The sequence below is a fragment of the Leuciscus leuciscus genome, assembly GCF_965113295.1.
Source record: "Leuciscus leuciscus genome assembly, chromosome: 1".
In the NCBI taxonomy this organism is placed as follows: Eukaryota; Metazoa; Chordata; class Actinopteri; order Cypriniformes; family Leuciscidae; genus Leuciscus; species Leuciscus leuciscus.
The window spans coordinates 44,725,468-44,743,128 of NC_138725.1; the positions used below are offsets into that span (position 1 = coordinate 44,725,468).

General features: G+C 38.0%; 1 protein-coding gene across 1 annotated transcript; it reads right to left on the reverse strand.

The window, feature by feature from the left end:
- Positions 1 to 1,085: 1,085 nt before the first annotated feature.
- Positions 1,086 to 17,350, reverse strand: zc3h7a (zinc finger CCCH-type containing 7A). Its single transcript, XM_082180147.1, has 23 exons — positions 17,207 to 17,350; positions 15,350 to 15,455; positions 14,980 to 15,019; positions 14,696 to 14,893; positions 13,789 to 13,947; positions 13,630 to 13,710; positions 13,389 to 13,442; positions 13,270 to 13,309; positions 12,515 to 12,819; positions 12,182 to 12,425; positions 11,075 to 11,106; positions 10,819 to 10,990; positions 10,549 to 10,707; positions 10,256 to 10,461; positions 9,835 to 9,935; positions 8,848 to 9,029; positions 8,691 to 8,761; positions 8,464 to 8,600; positions 7,688 to 7,793; positions 7,480 to 7,588; positions 3,919 to 4,052; positions 2,262 to 2,425; positions 1,086 to 2,175 (listed from the first exon to the last, which is right to left on the reverse strand). The coding sequence occupies exons 2-23, from the start codon at positions 15,415 to 15,417 to the stop codon at positions 1,986 to 1,988; spliced, it is 2,952 nt and encodes a 983-aa protein (XP_082036273.1). The 5' UTR covers positions 15,418 to 15,455; positions 17,207 to 17,350; the 3' UTR covers positions 1,086 to 1,985.
- Between the last annotated feature and the right edge of the window lie 311 nt (positions 17,351 to 17,661).

The following is a 17,661-nucleotide window of genomic DNA, read 5'->3' on the forward strand; positions in this document are numbered from 1 at the left end:
GAAATTTAACTTTTAAGTATAGCATAATTTGCATGCTTTCATTTTGTATGCAGATATTTCAAGTTAAAGCAATTATAATGTATGAGTAAGCTAATTCATACCCAGTTTGAGACTATCATGTAGTGGAAAACTTAGCTTGTTGTAATCAGCTATTAAATGCTATCTTGCTAGTAGGTAACACAATGTGTGAACAGTATCAGTATAATATAACACAAACTGTACAACGATTTAAAACACTTATGTTCGCAAACTACGGTCATGTTCCACTCGTCACCATGATGGTAACCCCCAAAAAAACCCAACATAACAGAAAGTCTTCTAAACTAGCATAACAAAACATTAAACACAACTAAATCTTCCACTTAATATTAATCTGGCACACACAAAAAAAAAACATTATATAACACTTAATTTTAGCATTTACTCTCCCTTTTGAGTGTCATAGCAAAGCATGCTGGGAAATAGAAACCCCAGCCAAGTTTCAGTTCAATTTAAAGGAACACTCCGACTTTTTGGGACTTTAGCTTATTCTCCGTATCCCCCAGAGTTAGATAAGTCCACGCATACCCTTCTCATCTCGAGTTACTGCACGCACGGAGACGAAAATGGTATGTATGGACTATCTAACTATGGGGACACGGAGAATAAGCTAAAGTCCCAAAAGTCGGCGTGTTCCTTAAAACAAGTTAATAAAACTTGACTTACTTAAAATGTGTCAGTTTTGTGAACTCAAAAGAAAAAGAAAGTTCTAAAATACTCATAAAAGTTAATTTGATTGAACACATTTGTATAATATGACTTGTCTCTACTCAAACCAATTAATTATTTTGAGCTTTAGGGTTTACAGTGAATTTAAAATAACTGTTCCATTTGAATATAGTGTTAAAACGTGATGGATTTGTGATGGATTTTTTCATCTTTTATTCTATCCACATATTCCTGTGATGCAAAGCTGAATTTTCAGCATCATTACTCCAGTCTTCAGTGTCACATGATCCTTCAGAAATCATTCTAACATGATGATTTGCTGCTCAAGAAACATTTCTAACTAGTTGTAATGCTTAATAATACGGAAATCTCAAGAATTGTTTTTCAGGATTCTTCAAAAGAACAGCATTTATTCGAAATAGAAATCTTTTGTAACACTGTAATGTCACATTTGAACAAATTAATGCATCCTTGCTGAATCAAAGTATTAATTCATTTTAAAAAGTTTACTAGCATCTAGCAGTTTCATTAGCACAAAAGCAAGCAGTTCAATTCAAATATATATATATATGAAATAATTATTACAGAAATACACAGCAGATCCAACCCCATAACCCATCAGGTGCAGCTGGCAGGATATCGCCTATTCATGATCTCCCCCTAGTGGCTAAAACATGTCTTGACAGTCACGTACAGTCCTTCCCCTTTTCGATTAATACATTGATGTGGTATGACTTCCTTCACCGTTTTGCTTTCAGGAACTACGGACGCTGAAAAGATGAAGACTTTATTGTGTTTATGTCGGTCCATATAATACCAACAGGCATTAACACAGCAAGCAGACAACACAGTAATTTGGTGCGGATGTAGAATAACAGAGATACAGGACCGAACATTCCAAAACAAATAATAAAAAAGGCGAGATTTTGTCACAGAAACATTCAAAGGGATTCTCAGAGGGCTTCTCTCACTATATGCCATGCCTATACTGCACTTCTGCTTTGGGTTTCATTAACAAAATCCAGTTCCTGAAAGGTGATCCGCTGTGTGCTATTTAATAAGAGAAACACAAAAAAGGCGATGGTGCGTTTACTTAACCGGTGATAAAAGCAACAAAGCCGTGATTACTCAGAACACAAGGCCAGCTCTGTGCTTTCCGTGAAAATCCAGAAGGAGGATGTCCTCCCTTCTCCACGGACTCGCCTGATTCAATACTGAACTCAAGACATCATAGTTCCAGAACACCCGGCATCAACAGATTCAGATTCATTAAAACATTACTTAATATCTTTAAGCAGAAAACTATATTTGCCAAAGTCATTATCATTTGGTGCTATCAAGTGATCTTTTCTGGCTTTGGCGAGTTTCATCAAAAGGAATTCTCTTCTGTCCATCCATTCCTTCAGCTCTTCATCTCCATGTGCCAGTTTACAAAGCTCTTCCTCTGTGCAGGTGCCCTTGAGGAACCTGGAGGGATGGAAGCCAATCTATTAGGGACAACAGTTAACCGTTACCGTGATCTGAGTGGTGTCACACATTAGCGTTAGGCTCACCGCTCGCAAACTTTGAAGGTGCCCGTGGGGAAGCGATACTGCCAGCAGTTCTGATCGTCCTCAGAGTTGAACACTCGCTCTTTGTGCTTCTCGGAGGTGATATGCTGCTGCCACTGCTTATCACTATTGCAGTTCTTCCCACACAACCAACAATGGTTGCCAGCCTGACGAGACAGCATTTAGAGGTTACGAGGATAGCATTCATGAAGAAAGGTTTGTATGAAGAAATGAGTTCAGTTATTTTTCATGAAGGAAATGTGCACTGAATTACTACAGATGTCACCGTTTTCACAAATGAGCTTTTTGTAGTTTACACAGAGACGATAATGGGATCGTTTTCAAAAGTTTGCATTTTCAGGCCCCCAAAACACCATTATGTAAAAGAACAGCCAAAAAGCATAAGATTTCCTGTTTTTAGTAGAAAACGGTGTCGTGTAAACGGGCCCTAAATATCCTCAATAACTGACTGCAAATTGGCATTCAGATCAGCCTCCATTCAGTTAGCAACACCCAACTTCCTATGATCCATTCCCGATGGACAAAAAAGAACCTGCCCTACATTTTTTTTCCCCCATTCCAGAAGCCTTTTTACTCGGATATACGTCACAACGGAAGAAAAGACTAATCGCTTTCAAGCCCCAGAAAGATAGTAAAGACAACATAAAAGAACTCCAGTGGTTTAACCTCAATTTTATGAAGCTAAGAGTGTGCTTTGTTTAAAAAAAAAAAAAAAAAAAATTCTTCAACGCACATGTTGACGCGAGAGCGGACGTTGTTGCATGAACAACACACATACGTCATGGTGCTCTCAGGAACACGTTGGAGATTCATATTTTGTAAATAAAGTGATAAATGACTTTTTTTTGCGCAAACAATGCATTGCATCATAAAATTAAATTTAAACCACGTGTGTCACATTATGGATTACTTTAATGATGTCTTTACTACCTTTTTGGGGCTTGGAAGTTGTAGTTATGTAGACTGTCAATTCATTAAAAAGACCTTCATTTGTGTTTTGAAAATGAACGAAAGTCTTACGGATTTGGAGCGACATATGAGGGTAATGAGACAGAATTTTCATTTTAACCACTTTAATAAATTTTTTTTAAGTCTGTATGCTTTAATTTGTCCAAATAGGTAAAGGATTTGCTCATGAATATTAATTGCATTGTGACAATTGGCCAGTAGGCTGCAAAACAGATGCTGTGGTGAAGAGTGTGTGTGCTAATCAGTTGGTGGCTTAATAAATATTCATGAATCATGCTAAGTTACGAGACACAGCCGCTCCCATTAGGCTACCAAGCAATATGATGCAACTAATATTCATTCACAATACCTTACCAAATAAATTTCACATGAGGTGTACATACGTGTACATGAGGTGTTTAGTGTTCAAAAACAGCTAGAGGAGCACAATGGACTGGAACAGATTGCAGGGGTTGGGACGCAATTTTTAAAAGTTTGAAAAAACTATTTTTGACCTGACACGGCAAACTGTGGTCCAAGAAGGTGAAAACAGAGAGAGACAGCAGAGCAGACAAAGTATAACAGAGCCCTGAGTGTATGTGCTGTTCTTGACAGCCAGTGTCTTGTGTACAGGACACTCTTAAGATGGACCAAGGTTGTGTCAGACAGAGGTGTGATAATGTTTCCATACCACGTCCTCAGCGTAGTCCGTGGGCATGTGAATCTGTTTGCCGTTCTCTCGGGTTGCAATGTTCGTGCTCTCCTCGCTCCAGCCCGGCTTCTGAGACTGCAGCCACATTTCATACAGCTGCTCCATGTCTGCAACTGCATACACACGATCATTATAAGAGATGCATGTCTGTCAACACTGGGCGATAATATGAGTCAATCTATCATATCAAGACCACAATTCAAAAGTTAGGGGTCAGTAGAACTGTTTTCAGCATTGATGATAAATGTTTTTTGAGCATCAGATCATCCTATTAGAATGATTGAATTCTGATGATTTCTGAAGGATCATGTGATACTAAAGACTGGAGAAATGATGCTAAAAATGTATCTTTGATCAAAGGATTAAATTACATTTAAAAAAATAGTACAATAAAAAATGGTTATTTTAAATTGTAATATTTCACAATCTTACCGTTTTACATATGCAGGTATGAAAGCATATGAATAAGCTTACAGTTATTTGGCTAATGATTAACACTGGCCTGACTGACATCTGCAGAACAGGGAAGTTGTTTGAGAGAAAGTTATTTAAAAGGTACACTATGCAACTTTTTGTTCAAAATGAACAGAACTTAAATAATGAATCAATACATCAATCCTTCCAAAACTTGTTTTCGTCTTTCCCTCATTAACTGTGGTAAGCTTATTATAGGTGTTTATATTTTAGATCTGTTAATGGTTTTCACAGGAAATTGCGTACATACAATCACAACCTGTGTGTGTCTCGTCATGTCCGTAAATAGAGAAGAGTTGCTCAAGCTACTGTGACGTGTGTATGGTGTGGGAGTGGCAGATGTTAGTTGTCATGAGCAAGAAAGGTTGACATGAAGCAGCTAAATCTCAAACCTCTGGGAAATCACCCGTTTTAAGTAAACACAGAACAGTGGAGAATGAGAACGCGACAGAGCTCGTAATAAAACAAAAATGAACATCACCTTGGCTTTTCTGAGATGGCCTGAACTGAGGGATTTGAAATGTTGTAAAAGCGATGCGAAGATGGTGTTGTTACTCAACAGGTGAATAAGGTATTTAAATGAACTGTTATATTGCCATATGTATCTCTCTAACAGAGTTCATTGTAAAGCATTATCTATTGTAAAGGATCATTTCATTATGGTTGTTGTAGCGCTGTGCTGGAATATATTTTCCAGAAGGTACCATGAACATTAATGGGTAAAGCTACAGTAACGTCTTCAGCTAGAGTCATCTTGAGATCCTTTCCATCTAAACTGGTTATATCTCTTAAAAGGTGCCGCAGATGATTCTCTGCAGAATAATTTGTTGTTATGCGGGTTGAAAGTCTCCTCATATCCTGATGGCAACCACTCTGTTAAGCGGTCTAAATGCATTTTTATAAAGGTATGTCGTCTGGAAGGTGTAGGATCATAGAATGTTCGTTCAATCGTTGCGTTAGGTCCGAACGGTCCTATAGCATGTGTTCCCTCTCGGTCAATGTGTGTTTGCATACCACTGCGCAGGCTGTTCACGCAGACATAAGTCATCAGAGTGTTCACGTACGAGAATGGCAGGCAAACAGCAACAACCTAACTTTCCTTCTGAACTGACAACAAGCGGCACTGGCAAAGGATCTGCCATCTATCTCTCTTCATCAGTGCCAAGCAGACTCTCATCGCGGAAACCCCGGCATGCAAGAAATATATTATTACACACTGACAAGTTTTGCTTGCTAAACAAACCGAAAACTTGCTGCATCTAAATCCGTTTTTAAGAATTTGTTTACGATACTACCAAAACTGTTATTCTGCAAAATGCATGCAGTTTTATTTCTTAACCGATATAGGGCCAAAAGTTACATAGTGTACCTTTAAACCAAGGGTTCTCAACTCTGGCCCTCAAGGTCCACTCTCCTGCAGTTTTGCTCCTTGATAAAACTCACCTGCCTGTAACTTTCTAGTAATCCTGAAGACCTTGATCAGTTTGTTCAGGTTTGTTTAATTTGAAGAAAACTTTGCAGGAAAGTGGATCTCAAGTGCCAGAGCTGAGAAACCAACTTTAAATAAACAAATGGTACATACAACATAATGTAGCCACATAATGACTTCGATACGATACCTGGCTAAAATATCCCGATACCAATACTGAATCAATACCACGACAAAAAACTAAAACACAGTAAAAGTAACTGAATAACAGAACTTAAAATTCTTAAAAAATGTAAAACTCACTTGACCAGCATGTTCCTGCCCTGCTTTTTGACCATTCCCTCTCCTTTATTTAAAAAGAATTACATGCCACAGTGTGAACGCATCTCCTTACAGAGATGTTTGCAATTATCACATTATCATGTCATCAATCACATTCGCTAACCTTTCACAGTTCTGAACAGGTTGGGAAAGGGTTGGGTGAAATGACAAATCTTTTTTCATGATTTTACAAGTCATTTACTTAATTTCACATTTATAATTATATCATTTTATAAATCACAATATAGTATAATATTATAGTATAATTTTAGTTTATCTTCGCTTTTAAAACTAAGTAAAGAAGCAAATAAACAATAAGAACAAATACAACATTAGAAAGATACAAATGAAATAGTGCTTTAAATTTTTCAGGTTAGGCTACGGTCTATATAAAATCAAGAACGAAATTAAATCAAATGTGACAAAAGAAAAGCACTTCAATGCTGCAGGTAAATGCCACAATGGCAAAGAGCACTCGCGGTTTCTAATTCATCTTTAATATTATGCATTTTATGTACTGATTCAATTTATATTTCGACTTTTCCATCCAAAATGTTTGTTTGTAGCAGCAAAGAAACCGAATTTGTTGTCTACATCATGGAGTAACATCCATGAATGTCACTCACAAACATTACTAGGCAACCAGTAGAGGGAAAGCCCACTAGCGACCTCACCGCCAGCCACTGGAGACATGCAGCAACAGTTGCTTGTAGTGTGTAACTTGCTTTGTCACGCTGTGATTGATCACGCCCGGTGTGAATAGCTCCATACGGATCTATAGTTTCGATTCAGGAGTGTCATCGCAACGTAAAGTTGCGTTGCTTAATTGCGTTCAGTAAGAAAGGCCCTTAAGCCCGGCTGACCCTGAAGTAACATCACACGTTCCACGCCTTGTTTTCTCATACATGCATTTTTTGGGTTTTCTAAGGCGTCAATAACTTGAATCCATCATGCGCTGCACGGATACATTTTACTCCCTGCCGGAAGTGGAAGCAGAACACGGCACACTAGCCCTGACTCCGGCACACTAGCCCTGACTCCTGCTGTCACGCATCGACGCAAAATCAATCAATACGACTCTTCTTAGAATGCTGTCATTCTTAAAGTACTCGTAACTAATGAAATGTAGAATCGTACCATTTTTTTAATAGCAGGGTCTCGCAATTATCTTTCTACTACAGGTATAGTGTTCAACACTACCACTCTCCATGTATTGGTTGTCATCATCTGGAAATAATGACCAATGAAGCTAAACTAAAACAAAAATAATTCCTATATAAGTGTGTCCCTAGCACTCAAACACACAATGCACTTACTATTGTTTTCTTTCATGAAGGTCCATAGATCTCTTTCTTCTGTGCTGTGAGCAAATGTGCAGTTTCCAATGTACTGGCACTTTTTTCCTGCAGCCACATGCAAGCAAATCTAAAAACATGCAGAGACAGTGACAATTTATGAACCATCCATTTGTGCGCATATTGAAGAAAAATGGACTTTAACATGAAAAAACAATATAACACTTACTTCAAACTGAGCAGGAACAGGTTTTTTTGTTGGGAGAGGTCGAACTGTGGTCCACTTTTTCCGTTCAACAGAACTAACCAGAACCACTCGTCTCTCTTTAGACCAACTAGTTAACATAAAGTCATGAGTTAACATACATGGGCATAATAGGCCCCCTTTAATATTCTGCCATTTTTCAGCCTTGATTTTGTTTTTGGGCTTTACTAGAATGGCCAAATGTTTTGGACTGCGTTTCTCAAAAGCATTGTGAGCCAAGTTGATCGTAGAGACCATTGGTGGCAATGGTTCTACAATGTACTTAGGCTTACAATGCTTTTGGGAAACACGGCCCTGTTAAATTCCCGTCTCTATTACGCCCCTCCTTCTGAAAAGGACAATGTGCTCTGATTGGTCAGCTGGACCAGTGTGTTGTGATTGGTTGAAACTCAACACTTCAATCAAGGCGTAAATGCGTTTTCATCTCCCATTATTAGCATTAACTCTTTTGCTTAAGTCAAAAACCACCTCAAGCAGAGTAAAAAAAATAAAAAATTGTGTGAATTAAGGGATTTGAAACAGGAAATGTGTTAAAGAATGTACAAGCTATTTTTTCACATGAAATGAAAGTGTATGGTGATTCATGTTCTTCTGTTCTCTTTCATTACATGGAAAAGAGCAGTACATTAAACATTTCTCCTTTTGTGCTCCACAAAAGAAAGTTGAGTGGGTTTGATACAAAATTCAAGTGAATGACGATAGAATTTCCATTTTTGGATGAACGTATGAGCAGGACTCACGTATGCCTGGCCTTGGCACTGCAGTACTTCTTGTTTTTGTCCGGCTCACTGACTTGGCCGTTCCTCCAACACTGAGCACATACAAACTGCATCTTCAGGTTAACAGGCCCAAATCTGCGCAGGGCTGGTGGGAGCTCCTACGGAATTGCCACAAGCACAATATAAGAAATCTCTCACAGAAACATGGGTATATACGCATTCTATTAGTACACATGTATAAATTCTACCTGGGCTTGAACAGCAGCATCCATATTCCAATATTTCTGTGACTCCTGAACAATACCTTCATGTGAGATACCTGAAACAGATCAAAACAATACAACAGTTAGAGTTTCCCATCAATCTTGATGTCTGATAATTCATGAGACTTAAGTAGCTGCTCACCTCGTTCACTCTGCATCATCCATACTTTGAGCTCGATGAGGCTGTGGGCGTAAAAGCAGGAATCCTCACGCTGGCAGCCATATCGTACCTCATGCCTACACAGATCCATCTGGCAAAGAGGGATGTATGGACGAACTTTGGAGTACCTTACGGTTTTGTCCCTTAAATAGTGTACAAGGCACCTAAAAAAATAAAATAAAATAAAAAAAAGGGTGTTAGTGTCAAATTTCTATACAAGTAATAAAAGATCTCACCTAGGGCCAGGCAATATAGACTACAACGAAAATGTCTTCGTTTCCTGGCTCTCTGGAACACTTGGGTTTGATTGGTCAACTGCAGCATCTTTGGGTAAAATGTTTTTGTATAATGACCACTAAAACTGTTGTTTAAAAGTGTGTAAAAAAAATATTGAAAAGAAATAAATCAATTGTTAATATTTTTATTTTAATATTATGTTAATTTGTAGTATATTATATAAGTACTTATTATTTATACTACAATAGTGATTTTAACAGTTGCTATTTTCATCATATATATATATATATATATAAAAATACAATTAAAAACATAATAAAAAGCATTGATTTTTTTTTTTACTAAAACATTTCAAAACATGCGAAACACTAGGTTTTCGGAGTTATGATGAATCTGTGATTCATGCTGATTCACTGAGAAAGTTTGAAAAAAAAAGGATTAAACTTTTGAACTCTACTGATGTTTAAATCATAGACAATTAAATCTGTCATGGCATGGTGGGTGTGAAGTTGACCTACAGTCAAGAGTTCAGGAAGATTAACGGGCAAATAAAAGGTACAGAATGTTGGTTCATTTTTACCAACAAAATAATATGAAATATATATAAACACTGAATATATCGCCCAGCCCTGATCAGATGCATTCATTATTTTCAGACCAACTGCATTCACTGCAAAGCATGAATCTGCACATTTAGTGTCTGTACATGTCTTCACAAGAAGAGATGCTTACTTCTTTTCCTCAAACGCATGCTTTGTCACTGGGTGAGAGCATAGACCGGGGTTGTCCTTATTGGTTTTGCTGATTATTCTGGGTTTGTGATCAAAGCATACCTACAGACCAAGTCACACATGTTATTTTTACAGCTCCTTCAAAGTTTAAACCAATGCAAATTTCAGCAATGATGAAAAACAAACACTGAAACCGAAAATCCATTCTTTTGAAAACCGGTCATTCCAGTTCAATGATGAAATGAGAGGGTGTGTTAAAAGACAGACAGTCAGCTGCTGAAAAAAATATCTCCAACAAGAACGGCCGAACTCAAACATAACAAACGTAATTAATTTTGGTCAGCTTCCTTTCAGGTGTATCATGGATTAGTCAGTAATTACAGCTGCAATGAGCAAGCCGTTCGAACAATGGCACACTTTACCTCACAGAGGAACATAAATATCCCATGGTGCTCCTGTAGGATTTTGGGCACTGTCACATTGATCTTAGGTCTATATCCATAAGGATCACACAGATTATCCCTGCAGATGAAGCCTTTGCGTTCTAGTGTCCACACATCAATTTCTTCTTGGCAATAAGCAAAGGTACAGTGGCCAAGATACCGGCATTCTTGTCCTATCGCCACATCTATAAAGAACATTTTGAGGATAGTTAGTAAAAAATGAAATCTGCAAAATGGCAAGATAAGGCCACAAATGAGAACAGTGCAGGCACCTTTGCAAATATAATAAGGCCCCATGTACTGGTTTTTAGTGGGTCTCGGGCGAATAAGCTTCCACGTTGGAAGTTCTGCATGTTTGGTTCTACCCAAAAGCAAATCTTTTTTGCATTTGTGGTCCTCTGGAAGGTAAGCATAATCCAGCACTCCAGGTCCTGTGAATACAGTCATAAAAAAAACCTTATGCAAAACGTCATTGTTTGCATATTTGCATGCGAGCACTGCAAACGCTGCCTAGCAACACTTCCTGCATGACTGACGCTTACCGGTTTTAATGTAGCATGAGGAACAGGCTTGTTTAAAATCATGTGTATCAGCAAGTGGGTTCTTGGCAAGGTCTAACTGCGGTGGATAATCCTGCGCGAATGTCCCATCGGATGTACTGAAACCCATCCCAATGGGTGGAATGGTTGGCACTGACATGTCGCTATTGCCCAGCTGAAAGAGCAAATAATGGAGATTAACCAAAGAGAACCAAAGAGCTGAATATTCAGGAAAATATTGAAATAAATGAACTCTTACCGACATAAAATGATGCTGGCTAAAGACTTTATCTGGTCCATAAGGATTAAAAAAATAAAAACAGGAAAAGAAAATCAGAAATTATAAGTAAAAACAAACAAAGAAATAATAGTTTCAGCAGACACTGACAGCAGGGTCCAAAATTAACACTTGTCAGGACACCAAATAGAGGTTAACTATGGGCTTTAATGGTTAAATAAAATAGCACTTTACTAGGATCTGCAAATATTGTGTTATTAAAGTTTCAGTGAATGACAATGACCCGCAGTGTTCATCACAAATAAACTAGGAAAAGTGCTCAGTAATAATGCCACTGTCATGGAGTGCTGCAGTGATGATGTATTTTTATAGGCCAATCCGGACGTGAACATCAAGTGACAGTCAAGGATTTTCCCACTGGCTTTTGCATTACAGAAAATAAACTGACCAACAAAAGTTTGATTCTTGCACATTTGTTCATCAGAAATAATCTTCAGAAATGAACAACTTTTACGAATTTGAAATCTAAATACAATCGCTTAAAGTAAAAAACTATAAACTAACTAGGCTACACCACGGTCGCATGATTTAGCTTCCAACAACTCTTTCAATCTCAAGTCAATAATTTGAAAGTTTAAGTTAGAATTGGTTTGAGCGCGATTATAATCCCAACGAGGCTGTAAAAGCGGACTAGTGAGCAGATGAGTTCACCTGCTCGGTGTGATGATGTTTTCTGTCCGACAAGGCGACAAATCCATGTAGTCCCATTTAGACACTTGTTAGCAACCGCCTCTTTCAAGACACATAAAAGCTTAGTAAAATCTCGAGTGAGGTATTACTAATGAACTTTTATGTTGTAGAAAAAGCCATGGCAGTATTTTGAGCTTCAACAGACCTTATTTCAGGCATTTAGCCAAACCCCATTTTGTTTGGAACAAAAATGCCAACTCATTCGTGGGTTTTAGGACTCATTCCTGCAGCACTCTATAATGACAGTTTACACAGTTTATTTGATGGTGAGAAATAATTGAGGCTGGCAAATTATCTTAATTCACTCAGCATTTGCAGGCTAGGTAAAACTGTAATATTTTACCCCTTTTTTTAAATTGAGAAAGCAGAGCAACACACCTGTCTGAGAATCTGAAATCGACAAACTATCCAATGAATCCAGCGCTGAGGAAAATGTATCCAGACCAAGAGAATACGATGAAATTGGCTTGTGGTACGGAGCGGGCAAATTTATTGTGCACTGTGGAGCCATACTCAAAAACGGATGGCCCAGATGAGAAGGCATGAGTAAAGGACTCCGTAATGAACTACTGACGGAAATACTGGTCGGTAAAGGAATAGGTCCGTCCACTGTAGGAATATCCTGGGTAGGGAGAAAAAGGCAAACATCAACATGACTTCTCACATGCACTCAAAACTTGTGTTGAGCAAAAATGCGTTACTCTGTCTTACCAAAGAATTAGAAGGACTTGCTCTGTCCAACAGCTCATCCAGATCATCCCCAATAATATCTGTATCATAGTCCAAGCGGGTGTCTTGTAATACATAAGAGTCATTGGGCCTGGTTCCATTAACCAGAGGCATATGTAATGGCATGGAAACAGGCTCTGGGTGATGGGTCTCAACCGGGACTAGTGGTGGTGAGATGACACCGACGAGAGGCTTAGACTCGACTTCTTCCTTCTCATTTACAGTAGAACACACTGGCATATTGACTGGTACTGGGCAATCCATACCCTGCATAGACTGGCCCACTTCTATGGAGACAAGGAGACAGTGACGAGCTGACTGCAACTGATTAAAAAATTTATGATATACACTTCCGTTTGGTGTTTGTAAGATGTTTTTGAAATAAGTCTCTTTTGCTCACCAAGGCTGCATTTATTTGATCAAATATGCAACAGTGATATTTTTTGAAGAACATTATTACAAATTAAAATAAATGTTTTTAATATACCTTAAAATGCAATTTATTCCTGTGATGGCACTTTTTTGTAAAAGTGTTTTCTTCCACACTTTTGTAGAAACAGTGATTAAAAAAAGAGCAGCATTTATTTGAAACCTAAATCTTTTGTTACACTATAAAGTCTGTCACTTTTGATCAATTGAATGCATCCTTTGCTGAATAAAAGTATTAACTTCTTTAAAAAACAAATCTTACTGACCCCAAACTTTTTAATGGCAGTATATGACATACACTGACTTACCCATTTCAATATCCTCCACCGAGGCAGAGTTTTGAGAATGCTGTTAGGAAACAAAGCAGCTCAGTAGGTTTGCTGAAATGTATCATTTTAAAAACACACATGCACATTCAGCATCTTACCTTATCATTAACCGCACCAGATAGACTTGCACCAGGCAAAACATTTAAGGCAGGCTGATAAAAAATAAATTAAAAAAAGACTGGTCAGGGCCAAATATTTACAGATTATGAGCTTTAATGTTTTTCACCATAATTCTAACCAATTAAATTATTTCCCCCCTAATTAGCAAGAAAGTAGACACGCATCAGATTATTTTGGTTCCTATTTTTCCCCCTGCATTCGGAAAAAAATATATTTTACCTTGTGTCTCACATAAGCCTTACGGATTTTCAATCCCAACATTTTGGCAAGCTCCTGGGTCATTTCAATCACATGAGTGTCCTGTAAAGCAAATGAAACATGAGGAACCAAGTAATGCAAAAACTACTTGATTAAAACCTCAATGTAAAGTGCTCTGACCTGAGGCACTGCCATAGAGCATTTAGCAACCGCCTCATAAGCCTCTTGATGTCTTCCCATTTCCTTCAGACATCGAGCTTTCCGGTAAAGTGCTTTGTAGTTGCTTTCATTGAGTTGAAGAGCTTTTTCAGAGTCCTCTAGGGCTTGATCGTGCAGTCCCTGTATCAATAACCACAAACACATTACAGGCAATTAAAAAAAACAACTGGGACAATTAACTTTGCAGCATAAGCAGTTGTCAAACACTAATGGAAATAATACACTGTTTGTATTCTACCATTAAAAATTTTTACTATTATATACTAATGAAATAGAGCTGCATGATTCATCGTTAAAAGATCGCGATCTCGATTCAAACAACCCCGCGATCTTACTCCGAAATGCCAACGATTCAGCGATATCTATTAGATCTTTGACAAGCGAACATTCAAATCTGCATTGACCTGCCGCTGATCAAGAATACAGTTACGTATAGGTATGAAACAGCTTTACAAAAAAAAAAAACACAGGATATAAACACTGATGTCTACGGTAACGATCAAAAAGACTAAATCACCTTTTGAAAGTAACTTGATGCGTTTAAATAAAGAATGTATCAATTACATCGTTACAATTACGTCATTAAACGCGACAACTGACTGTTAAATTTGCCATTGAATCAAAAGATTCCTACAAAAATGCTTAAGTATTTATGAGCGATTCATTCAAACCGATTTATTTGGAAACAGTGATACTTTTTCCCATGATCCTTTCATGATTAGGAGAAAGTTCAATAGAACAGATATTATTTGAAACAGAAATCTTTAGTAACTTCATGAATGACTACAGTCACTATCAAACAATTGAATGCATCCTTGCTAATTAAAGTTGTATATCTGTATACATGCAAGCGAACGCATATTCTTACAATGTTCAAGTAGGACGCAGCACGGTTCGCATGAAGCTTCTCCTTTATCTCTTGAGGGATGAGGATGTCCTCTGATTCAGCATACTCTGCTATGTTTAAGGCCTCTGTGTATAATTCAACAGATCGTGCCCATTCGCCTTCAAGGAACACATCATTTGCCTCGCCATACAGATTCCTCACCAAACTCTGAATGAATACCTAAAGGAATGAATCGATGCTTAATATAAACATCTAATGCACAACTGCAATCAGTGCTGGATTGACTGTGAATGAGACACACATACCTCATACTGCTCCTGGGAACCAGGAAAAGGCAGGGTAGATCTACAATTAAACAGAAGATAAGGAAAACATTGAGACTATAAAAACACAGGTGCAAGGAACATGAGCAATGATAGATTTACTGAGGGGGAAAAAAAACAAGTCATTATGAATCCGTGAGGGTTAGAGGTGTCATAAATCTGTGTAATTTGCATTCCATAAATTGTTTGAACTGCAACCAAATTCTTCAGAAATAAACATCAGTGGATGAAGTCTTTTTCAAACTATTTCTCTCGCTTTTCCTCCATAACAAAAACTGAAGTCTTTTTCTTCATGATCAAAGCTCTCTTATGTTCACAGGTTTATACTAATAGTTAAAAGCAGAACACTTACTGAATGAATTGTAGGCCTTTCTGAATGTCCTGCCACCGGCTGCTTCGGTCCTGGCATGTGGCTGACATCTTCCCATACGCATGTAGGAGTTGACTATGGTCAGCACCTACGGTTTTAGACAGAGATTACTCAGATACATTGATTTAATTGATGCATTGAAATATATCTTATAGTGCAACAGTACAGTAATGGAAAAGCATTTCCATTCTGTTCTCTGTTAAGAGCCACTAGTCTCACCCCAGCACATTATTGTTGCCTTTCTTTTATTAGCGCAAATTGATTCTTTAGAACAGTTTGTTTCAAATAACTGATTCAGCAATTGAACAATGGCTTACAAACAAGACATACAACATGCTCTTTAAAAGGCATTTTAGAGGTATTATTAATGTGCATGTTCCAATAGATATAGGCCTACACAACACACATTGTTGTTTACCAACAATGGAATAGTTCACCAAAATATGAAAATCATCCCATCATTTATCACTGGCTTCCGGCAATGGCCGTACAGGCATTCACGAGAGAGTCGAGTCCCGGTAACCTCTGGCCCGACATATGACGTAGCTCCTCTTATATCGCAATCCTCCAACATTTTTCTTTAAAACATCTTGTTTTTGACTTCTAATTCGTGACCAGCATTTTGTTAAGTGCTATCCTCTGCGCTTGTCAATCCTCATCCAAGCTTAAGCTATGTCTACATCCTACGTCGGGTCAGAGGTCACTCTTACGCCAGAACTCGACTCTCTCGTGAATGCACATACAGCCGTTGCCGGAAGCCAGTGATTATAGTATATCAAGTTTTAAATATGGATATTTTTCTAACAAAAAACCCATCGCTTTGCTTTAGAAGGCATTTATTAACCAACTGGAGCAATATGAATTAATTTTATGATGGATGATGCACTTTTTGAAGCTTCAATACTCAGTATTCAAACACTACTCAAAAGCCATTACAAAGCTGGGAAGAGCCAGAATATTATTTAATATAAATCTTATTGTGTCATAAAGAAGTCATAAACACCTAGGATGGCTCAAGGTGGAGTAAACTAGGGGATAAAAGGCCTATTCATTTTTGGGTGAACTAACTATAGTGTACTTATAATACAAACAATGCTAAAATTACATATAAGGGCGATTACTGAAATGTTCTCGGCCTATGACCCACGGATATAATTTACAGTTCAAAGATTTGTCGATTGTTGACTCGGTTCAGTCCGGTTATGCAAACGGATTCATTCAAAACACCTTAAAGTTACTCGAAAGGAAACACAGTGAGGAATTCAGTATAAAACGTAACATAGGCTACTTCTTGAATCTTAACCCACTTGGCGGAAGACAATGGGGATTCACAGAAAACTGGCGTCTGATATTGGTTGATTTAACCACATTGAAACTTCTCGCATAGGTCATAAAAGTCTCATTACAAAACTCTCGCAATAAAGAAACGCTGGCTGTGTCTCAAAGCCAAGCGAGCCGCCTAACTTCACCGCGGTCCATAAAGGAATCGACGCCTTTGACGTCCAAATGTACAGTCTAGATAGGCAGCCCACTCGGTATTGAAACACAGCCATTGTATGACCAAATTTTTTCCCAAACTGAAAATTCCAATGGGTATTTTTGCTGTAAACCAGGCACCGAAGCTCTGACCTGTTTTTCCCGTAAAGTCAGGAACACGTAGATCTTGTGTGCTAGCCAAACGGTTGGTCGTTCAAACTCTTGTGTTAAGAGTCGCTAGGTAAACTAGCATGATAGCATTTTACCGCGCACCTCTGCCCACTCACTCGGCTGAACAGCGGCCGCCCCAGTATATGTATGTAGGCGAACAAACCTATTTATTACTACTTTAACAACACTCACCTTAAGTAGACAAATGACCAGCAGGAAAGAGACTGTTCCATACAATCGCTAATGTTTTCATGTGTTCGTCAATCCTGCCTCTTCTTTGGGCAACGTGATCTTCGTGACGTCTTGTTCACTTTTTCGGTTAGTAGTTGAAGATGGTTACAGCGCCCTCTTTCGGACACACTCGGAAACAGCCGGCGTGATCTCCATTCTCCACCTGCGTTCATTTTCATCTACCCATGACATGCTAACTAGAAAAATTGTATTTTGAACATTTATTTAATCTGCTATTAAGTAACTATGTTATTTACCGGACTACATTTACAGGAAATAACTTTTTTTTTTTAATCTGTCTTCTTTGCACGTGATTTAGTACGATAACACAGACAAAACGTTCTCGATATTTAAAAATGTGCAGCGCCAAGGTTGCTAATGAAGACTAGCTACGTAAGGAAATAAGTATGAAATAA